Source organism: Lupinus angustifolius, chromosome LG11 (genome assembly GCF_001865875.1).
Source record: "Lupinus angustifolius cultivar Tanjil chromosome LG11, LupAngTanjil_v1.0, whole genome shotgun sequence".
Classification (NCBI taxonomy): Eukaryota; Viridiplantae; Streptophyta; class Magnoliopsida; order Fabales; family Fabaceae; genus Lupinus; species Lupinus angustifolius.
Genome location: NC_032019.1, coordinates 3,325,833 through 3,336,681, shown reverse-complemented (window position 1 = coordinate 3,336,681; position 10,849 = coordinate 3,325,833). Strand labels below are relative to the sequence as shown.

At 30.6% G+C, this 10,849-nt stretch overlaps 1 protein-coding gene across 1 annotated transcript; it reads left to right on the top strand.

The window, feature by feature from the left end:
• On the top strand, positions 403 to 4,649 carry LOC109359148 (protein DMR6-LIKE OXYGENASE 2-like). The gene is made up of 4 exons (XM_019603703.1): positions 403 to 898; positions 1,273 to 1,508; positions 3,776 to 4,103; positions 4,372 to 4,649. Exons 1-4 carry the CDS (start codon positions 686 to 688, stop codon positions 4,612 to 4,614), a joined length of 1,020 nt encoding a protein of 339 aa, XP_019459248.1. The 5' UTR covers positions 403 to 685; the 3' UTR covers positions 4,615 to 4,649.

Here is a 10,849-nt window from a genome sequence, read left to right as displayed (position 1 = left end):
ATATAATTAGTAATTATATTAAACTAATATATCTATATCTTTTCACAACAATAAAAAATAATATTATAGTAATGTTTCATTATTTTTTAAGTGAATTATTTCGCTTACTTCATATATTATTCCATTTTAATATGGTTAGATCAAAAAAATTTCAATTAAAAACGGTTTAATCCTTATTCAATTAAAACTATAAATCAAAACAATTTTAGCATATGCTTCGACCGTCCTTTCCCACCTCAACATTGTGGGTATGAAAATTCAAAATTAAATGCTTATTATCTGCTTTTTAAATGCTCCTGGCTGAGCTTTGATATTTGTCCATTTCTTGTTCAGAAGACAGATTTTTCTCCTTTCTTTTCACGTTGTTTCACATCAGAATTCAGAGGATGTCACTTTCTTTTCACTGTCAACTTTTTCAAAGGAAACAACAAATGATTGTGCTTGATCTAACGTAAGACCATATGCCCTTATCCCACTTTTATACGTGAAAATGCTCTCACCCTCTGAAATAATTGTTCCCCAATATCTCAATAATACTAAAAAGTTTTAGGCCCCAATAATTTGTTGGTTTATATAAAGCCCTAACATACTCACATATAGTACACACCAAGTCAAGTTTAATACTGAACTTCTCCTCCATTGGCCAAACCCAGTAATATTTGATCCTCACCAGACAAATAAAAAAATGTTTAGCGTTAAAGGGTTAGTTGAATCAAATGACCTTAGGTCTGTTCCCTCAAACTACATATGGTCCACAAATCCAGAGGATCCTATATTGCATGAAACTGAGAATGTTCCAACAATTGACTTTTCTCAACTCATCTCTTCTAATCCCTGTGAGCAATCCATGGCAGTCCAAAAACTTGGAGATGCATGCCGCGACTGGGGTTTCTTCATGGTATATTTGCTTTCACTTATTTCTTCATATAGTTATAAGATTTTCAATAAGAGTATAAAGACCAACATTTTGGGTATGTTTGTGGAGATTAAAAATAATGATATTATTATATGTTCTTAAAGTGTACTTGATTGAAGTTAACTTTGTCCAACAATAATTATTAAGGTCCAACTAGGCATAATTTGAAATATACATATATAGTTATAGTAGTACCCTATTTACATACATATATAGTTATACCTTTTTGTTCATATCAAGTTAAAATATACATATATAGTTATACTACCCTTTTTACATGATCTTTGAGTTATTCCAAGTGCTTGTATTATATAAAACTTTTGTTGGCTTCTAAATTTGGGACATGAATTGTTTAGCTAATTAATCACGGGATGCCGGAAACACTGAGGCGTGAGTTTCTTAGATCAAGCCAAAACTTCTTTGATATGAGCGAGGAAGAAAAAAAAGAATATGCAGGAGGGAATATATGTGATCCAATAAATTGTGGGACAAGCTTCAATGTGACGGTGGACAAGAAACTTTTCTGGAGAGATTATCTCAAATGCCTTGTTCATCCTCAATTTCAGGCTCCTTCTAAGCCCCTTGGTTTTAGGTATGGTCTTCATCCAAAATTATTATATATATGGTCTAATATTAATGTTACAAGATATGTTTCTTAGAGATGGAGTTCTTCAAATATTGTCTTTCAGTTCATGTAAAATCAGTTTTCTTCTACTAAAAGAAAAATTGCATCTACTCACTTACTCGTTTTGTTATTATTGTTGTCTTCATTTTTGTAAAGTAAACCCATTGTTTAGATATACCACTTTCATAATTGTTTGATACGCTGCTAGGTGTATTTTTGTTATGAGTTTAATATCTATGTATCCATTATAATAAAGTTTTTTTACACTTTTTTATACTGTTATCATATTATCTATTATTGATTTGTATTATTTTTATTTGAAGAATTCATGACTGTTAATATATGAATGATAGATGATAAAATAAAAATTTTAAAAGCAAAATGTAATAAAATTGAGCAATCTGATTAGCTTAGGACATGGAATGAGACACCGTTTGAGACAAGTGATTTCGTCCGATGTGATGATAATGTAAAAAAACACTAATCACAGTGTATACATATTAAATCTTTTTTTTTTATTTCTTAAAATAGTATATTTTATTTTAGAAATTTTTCGATTGCACACAGTTCTAAATTAACTTAGAACACACTCTCAATTATCTCTTGAGATTCACGAGAATTAAGGAGTGAAGATATTGTATTTTAAATTAATATATTCGAAATTAAGCATATTTTTATAAAAAGCATCATTCATGATTAATTATGCATCACTCATTATCTTTTTATTATAATAGTATTGAGCACAAGAAAAATATACAATTAAATGGAAATATTTTAGTAACAAATTTAATTAACATGCTTATAAATTTAAAAAAAGGGACCGAAATCAATCCTCCAAAGTTTCTATATCCCGGTTTTTCATGTTATAGAATATTTTATAAGAAGTTATATATGGAATGAAACAGAGACTATAATTTTAATAATTGTACGGTTATTTAAATGAATAATTGTTTAAGTCATAGAAAAAATAATGTGAATATGGAAAAAATAATGTGTACGGTTATTTAAGTAGGAAACTAATGATATCTTACTATAAAAACTAAAGTAATACTAAAATTAATTGTACGGTTATGATCTTACTATAGAATATTTGATTTTTCAAAACATTATTGTAAGTTAAAAAGTGCTCATTCTATAATTTTTGTATATTACCAAATGATATTTTATAATAAGATAAATAACAAATTCTATAATAGTGACTCTTATTTCTAACAAGGATTTCTCCACTTTTTCTGATGGAATATCCTCATTGTTTAGGTTTTTTCTTCAAATATAACTCGTTTAATAGAATATTTCATTGGATCTTATTGAAAACATAAGTATAAACAAAATCTCAGTTCAACTTTTACGGAAAACTATATTCTTATGCGTCTAAAATGCTCTTAAGTTTTTTTAGAGAAATTAAAAAGCGCTTTTTATAATTAATCAATTATCTAAAATAACATGTAAAAGTTCTACAACCAAAATCTTTTTTCAAAACATCATTTTACCATAAATTTTTAAGTATATATTTTTGAGGAAGTACGATGATTACTTTTCACAAATTTTATGCACAAAAAATAAAGTTATCTATCACTTTCATATATCGTCCTGGCACTGGTTACCTAACTCGGCACTATTTGTGGAGGAAATTCACAGTACTAGTAGGTAGAGCAGGAATGGGGTTGGGTCCAACAAATATGTGGAAGTTATCTCATCATGGATTTGAACTCTCTCCTATGATTAATCAATATAAATAAAGTTATCCTCGTGACCTATGGTGATAGTTAATCAAAAGCTTATGTCTATTTCTCTTCCAACAAAATCATTATGTTATAATTGCAAGAGGATATATAAATACAGTGATTTTTGTATGGACAGTATTCAGTTATGAATAGTCAATATTTACACTAAAATTGAATAAAATGTTTTTCCCGAGTGATTGTACATTATCTTCTGGTAATAATTTATTGAAATTTTGCTAAATTAAAAGAACTCCTATTTTCCATAAGGTATAAGTATAATAACAGAGATATATTGTATCAAATCACGTTTCACTCAATGATAATAAAATAAAAAACAATTTTTTTTAATTAACATAACATATTTTCATTAATACAACATAATTTGAGGCTTCTGAGTATATATCATTTTTTATGGTACAATTTGTCCCTAGTGCTTATTAATCATAATAAGCCTTCAAACCACCGAAATATTGAGTGAATTATTAATCGTCCATCTTTGAATGATTGCAGTGAAACTTCAGAGGAATACGTGACAAAGTGCAGGGAAATAATACAGCAGTTGCTAAAAGGGATATCTAAAAGCTTGGGCCAAGAAGAAAACTTCATACATGAAAGGATGAATGTAGAATCGGGCTCCCAATTGCTAGTTATCAACTTTTACCCAGCTTGTCCTAATCCTGAACTTGTAATGGGCCTACCAGCCCATACAGATCATGGGCTTTTAACTCTCCTCACTCAAAATGAACTTGGTGGGCTTCAAATTCAATATAATGGCCAGTGGATTCCTGTGAACCCTTTACCCAACTCCTTCCTCATTAACACTGGGGATCACTTGGAGGTAACTATACACCACTATATGTGAATCAGACAAAAACATCATTAGTTTGTATTAAGTATAACATCTATATACTATACAGATTTATATATTCAATTTAGCATCCATTATTTATTTGTATCTACCTTTATTTCCTAGGTATTGTTTACTTTCTTTATAGACATGTTTTCTGCCATTGACTAAGATAACATTACTCTTGAATGTTGTATCACTTTTATGAGCTATTGAATAGCAAATGAGTATTTTTGCATGTGTTGGTTTTTATTATCAGATATTGACGAACGGGAAAATCAAGAGTGTTATTCACCGTGTGTTAGTAAACAATAAAGGAGCTAGAATTTCAGTTGCTACAGCACAAGGACCACCGCTGGAGGCGGTGGTGAGCCCTGCACCGGAGTTGGTCGGCGATGATAATCCGGCTGCATATCGTGCCATTACATATAGAGATTACTTGACGATTCAAAAAAGCAATGAACTAGATGGGAAGTCATGCTTGGATCGCATTCGTATTTGAATATAAATGTATATTATATTGCAATCCTCCTTTAATTAGTATTGTTGCATTGTCATCTTTATATTTTCTTTTTCGAATTTAACTTCTTTGTTCAATAAAGCTACAATCTTTGTTAAGATTAATAGAAAAAACGTATCAGATTTTTATACATTTTTATTTTATTATTATCATTCATGTTTATTATTATTGATTCTTCCAAAAAGTAATATAAATGAAGAACTAATTATCTACTATTTATTTGTATTATTTTTTTGAAGAGTCAATAATAATAAAATATGAATATTGGATAATGCAATCATAATAAATAGCTCTTACAGTCCATATATATGTATATAGTTTTTCACTAATAAATATATACGGTCCTTTATTTTTTGTAATTTATTTATTTTTGTGTGTGAATTACTTTGTTTAAAGTATTTGGTTCATACATACATGTAACGTTTAATTGTGTTAAATATATTATTTTTATTAGCCAAATTAAAGTGATATGATTCAAATAAAGTTTATAACTATAAACATAATTATTATAATAATTATTGTGTAGATATCAAATGTCTTATTTATAATTTTATGATGGGCAAAATTATAAGGAAGAAAACTATTTATAATCATGATTCTCCATACTAGAGGATGACAGTAGGATGTCACAATTTCTTATAAATAAAGTATTGTAATTCCCAATTGTAAACACACAAAAAGATTATACAAACAATGTAATTTTTTTCATCCATTAGAGGAGAACTAAGCATATAAGTAATTTACAATTGGAATATTGAATAACCTATATATTTCATGGGCATACATTTGGATACATAATAATTTATTCACAATATTCTTTATTATTATATTAAGGACACTTTCATTATATACATATTCTTATTATTATTGATTATTTAACATGAATAATTTTGTTATATAATGATATGATTCATCATCTTTACTAATACTTATTTTTAAACTATTCTACCATGGAAGTTTAAGATTTTCCAACATAAATAGGATAAAATATAAGATGATAAATGCAATGGATAAAACTTGATCTTCCAATACATAACTCTTGTATGTTAACTAATAATTGGTTCAAGTGTATATATTTTTTCCATAAGCAATACTTACGTTATACAAAGATTGTAAGGTTTAGTATATTTGACAAGACTATTGTAAATCTTACAAAATCGACATAAACCAGTATCTTACTTGTTTTTGGATTTTTTTAAATTAGGATATAATTTTTTAAAACATTTTAGTCTTGAACTTATAAGTCAATAACAATATCTTATAATTAAGCTAATTTTTTTAAAGTCATTTATACTTATTAGTTAATTGATTACTTAGTTTTATTAAGTATTTTCAATCCAAACATTAACTTATTAGCATTAAGATTTCAGCTCCTAACTTTTCAGTTAAAAAAAATTCAATGCATTGTAATTTAAAAGAACGGGATGGAAGATTATGTAACATTCATATTGCATGAGTGTATTGAAATATACCGTTTGTAAAATTATTGATCACCATAATTTGATGTGGACTCATGAATTTAGAGTATTTTCTTCCGTTCACATTTTATTTTTTATGGTCAATTAGTTAACAAATGGATTGTTTATTTTGGGTTTTTGTGTTAAATACTTAATTAAACTGATAAAACAACGATTAGTTCTGAGCTTGCAAAACCAATAATTGACTTTTATATTCAATTGAATCACCATTTTATAATTAATATTTTTGGTTTCCCACAAGTATCCTCGCACTGGAGGCAATCCTGTCCGAGCCGGGAACATCTACAGGTACATGGGGCTAACTCTTCCAGCGGGTATTTTTCATCTACAAGATCGAACCCGAGACCTTACTTAAGGGGAATCAAGCACATACCATTTTACTTTTTATGGTCAATTAGTTAACAAATGGATTTGTTTATTTTGGGTTTTTGCGTTAAATACTTAATTAAACTGATAAAACAATGATTAGTTCTGAGCTTGCAAAACCAATAATTGACTTTTATACTCAATTTAATCACCATTTTATAATTAATCTGATACGCCATTGAACATTAGTATACAAGTATATTTATACATACATTTAAAATAAGGAAGTTATTTTAAAGTAAACATGTAATGTTATATATTCCACATTGATAAAAACGTGTAATATAATATCTGAAATAGAATATTATTTTATTTAGGATTTTGTTAGTTTTATTTTATTTAAATATATCTTTTGATTACATTTACCATGTTGAATATTGATTATTGGGTCGTCATTATCTTATCATTTATAATATGCCTATATAATAAATTGTTTAAATTAATTCGTATTTCAGTTTGACCATTTATTATCATCACCTTGAACTTTTTAGTGATATTTGCTATGGATGTGTTGAAAATTTTGAATTTCAATTATTCATCTTTTTTGTGTCACATTCTCGTCAATAATCATTTATTTTTTTCTCAACCTCACAATTCTATATTATATATAATAATTATCCAAATAAACAAACATCAATATACTCTAATGCATCAATTTACTTTATTTATATATATATATATGATTATCTTCAAAGTAAAGATCATTCTATAGTGTAATTTTTCTATTGATGATTTGTGTTAATAGTAATTTCTTTTCTCATAGACAGTCATTTGGATGGTCATTATACCACATGCTCTACTCCCCATTGATGTTCATTCCGGTGGTGGTTTTTCTCCTGTTGTCCGAGTTTTGTTAGTAATGACTTATTTTCTAATTGCTGATTATTTTAATAGTAATTGTACTAATGATTTCTTTTCATATAGATGATAATTCTAGTGATGCCTTTTGTCTCAATTAGGGGTGAGCAGGACCGACCCTACACGCTCACCAAGCAGGGCCCGATCATGATTGGATCCGAATAGGGACGGGTCTAGGGCCGGGTTCGGGTTCTAAAAATAGATCCAGACAATATTAAGGGTCGGGTAGAGACCAAACATGACCCGACCCGTCCCGTCCTAGGGTCACTCGCTCATCTATAGAGTAATGTACCCTTTTGGTCGAAAGTATCATTTATTCTTTAATTTTTCCATAATATATACATGATTAATAATACATAGTCATAATAATAAATAATATTGAGAAATCTTTATCTAAAATGAGTATGCATTATATTTAATCGGGTCTAGGGTCGAGTCGGGTTTAAAAGCTGACCCATTTGCTATTTAGGGTCGGGTTAACTTCGGGTTTAGGGCCGAGTCCGGGTTCAAAAAAGTGACCCGACCAATATTTAAGGTCAGATAAGGACAAGCCTTAACCTGTCCCAACAAGTGCATGCGATAACCATAACATTAGTCTATGATTCTTAATAAAAAAAACAAGTGCATGTCCACTAGTTAATAAATTATATGTAATGCTTCCCTAATCAAGCTAATATTTAAGTTGAACTCTGCCCTTATCCTTGTATAGTGTGTGATTCCTAATACCAGTTTGCACTAATTAATTCTAGACTTCCTCTCTTTTTTTACATAATGAGTTACCATTACTACTCTCCTCCACCACCACCACCTCATCAACAAGTCTGTTCCAGCCCTCCCCCATCACCACCACTTGCTCCACCTCCAACACCACCACCACCACCACCACAATATCCACCTAGCTTTCACCCCCCACCATCAAATCCTCCACCACCACAATATCCACCTAGCTTTCACCCCCCACCCTCAACTCCACCACCACCACCATCACTTGCTCCACCCCCAACACCTTCATCAAATCCACCACCACTGCCACTTGCTCCACCTCCAACACCACCACCATCACCACCACAATATCCACATAGCTTTCATCCCCCACCATCAAATCCACCACCACCACAATATCCACCTAGCTTTCACCCCCCACCCTCAACTCCACCACCACCACCACCACTTGCTCCACCCCCAACACCTTCATCAAATCCACCACCACTACCACTTGCTCCACCTCCAACACCATCATCAAATCCACCACCACCACCACAATATCCACCTAGCTTTTACCCCCCACACTCAACTCCACCACCACCATCCAAAAACAACTTATCACCCTCCAATGCACCACCACCAAAAGACAACTTATCACCACCATCTTCCTCCAACGCGCCACCACCAAAACAAAACTTAACACCATTGCCCTCCAACGCGCCACCAACAAAACAGAACTCATCACCACCATCACTTGAACCAACAAAAGGTCCAACTAAGCCACCAACTTCACCTCCACCCAAGGATAATTACCCTCCATCCCTAGCACCTACCCCAAAGAGAGCCCCAACTACCTCTCCAAACGGGTCACCACTGCCACCAACAAAGACTCCTTCTGCTCATTCCCCAAACTATTTCCCTCCAAGTAATAACGGGTCAGGTACACCACCACCATCTTCTAATGATTATAAGTTATCACCATCACCATCTTCCAATGATTATAAGTTATCACCATCACCATCTTCTAATGATAATAAGTTATCACCACCACCATCTTCTAATGATTATAAGTTATCACCATCACCATCTTCTAATAATTATAAGTTATCACCATCACCATCTTCTAATGATTTTAAGTTATCACCACCACCATCTTCTAATGATTATAAGTTGTCACCACCATCTGGGGGAAGCAACCACACCACCGTGATTGCTGTATGTGCCTCCCTTGGAGGTGCTTTCTTCATTGCTTTCCTCCTAGTTGGTCTTGTATGCTTGGCCAAGAAGAGAAAGAAGAGAGTTATTGTCCCTCCTCCAATAGAAGAACCCTCTCATCAATATGGTCAACATTCTGGGTCATCACCACCCCATTACTGAACTCAAATTGCTTAATTTCCGTGTGCATTTATTCGTTGAAGAGTCTTATGGGTTGTGACATACTTGCCGATGAATTTAATGAACGTGTGTAAGCATAAATAAAATACCCTACGATAATTTATTTACTTATAGTAAGTTACTAAGTTTCTTGCCACTCAAACTCATTATTTCATAGATTTATAGTAAAAAATTACACAGTAATGAGTTCGAGTTGTGAAACACTTCAGCTCAAATTGTCATATCAAGACTGAACCGGGGAGTTACGAGTGTGATGTAAGAAACAAAAGTTATCGTCTGTCTTTTTCTTTTGTGTGTGGGACAGTATTTTTTTCTGTATTGTATTGTCTTGATTTAATTACTATAATGTATTGTTCATATGTCTTAAAGCATTCACCTACTTTCCATGTTGGCGCTGGCGTATTGTTTATTTTGTAGTTTTGTGTAACTGTCTTTGTCATATATACACCATTGGCACTTGGAGCGACGACTTAACTGCCTTAGCATGAATCAGATTGTCCAACTTGGATTCTCAAATGTATTTTGAAATTAAAAAAATTGGGTTATTAAAAATCATCACTTCTCAATATTGCTTTTCAATCGTGCTTAAAAAACCAGTTTAAACTGGATTATTTAGAAGTATTCACCATCCAACATGATTTATCAAATAAATTTTAGAAGTGGATGTCAGAATTATGATGGTGAAAAATCAATACTAAGAGTTTTGGTATATTCATTTGGTATGTTCAAGATTGCAAACATACATTTAAATTATTGTTCTTTGATTTACCATTGGTATGCTTTTAAGAGTTTTGGTATGATTTCTCTATGATAGTAAGAGGGAAAACTTATTTATGATTTAAATCTGATATATGTGTCAGCTCAAAAGAAAATAACACATGTTATAAAAGCATATTATATTTATTTGTGATTGATTTATAAATGAAATGTTATTTTTGTGAAAATATATTAAAATTCTTCCCACGAAAACAAACAAAACAATAAGTAAAGTCATGAAGTGTTTTAAGTCATTGTTATATTAACTACTCATTAATAAGACTTTACTTATTGAATCTGTTTTGTTTACTTATATTAACTACTTAATATAATAATATGAATATGTTTGTTTACTTATATTCATATTATTATATTAACTACTCATTAATATGATTTAAGTCATTGTGTATGATGTGTTTTAAATTAATACGTATGAATCTGTTTGAAATCAATGTCTATGAATCTCAATAAATAACCTTATTTTATATCATACAAAATAAAAATATAGTATAAATCAAAACCCTAATTATACAAAACTCATGCAACAAAAAACTCATCAAATTCCAAAAAACCTTCACCATTTTAGGTTTCAAAGTGATACATGTAACTGAATGAATAATCTTAGTTTACATCATACAAAATAAAAAATATAATACAAA

Bases quoted from the DNA above. Each gene is read 5' to 3' on its own strand.
- LOC109359148 (XM_019603703.1), top strand. From the start codon at position 686: ATGTTTAGCGTTAAAGGGTTAGTTGAATCAAATGACCTTAGGTCTGTT. The intron at 899-1,272 runs GTATATTTGCTT...TGAATTGTTTAG, and splicing joins GCGACTGGGGTTTCTTCATG to CTAATTAATCACGGGATGCC. The intron at 1,509-3,775 runs GTATGGTCTTCA...GAATGATTGCAG, and splicing joins TCTAAGCCCCTTGGTTTTAG to TGAAACTTCAGAGGAATACG.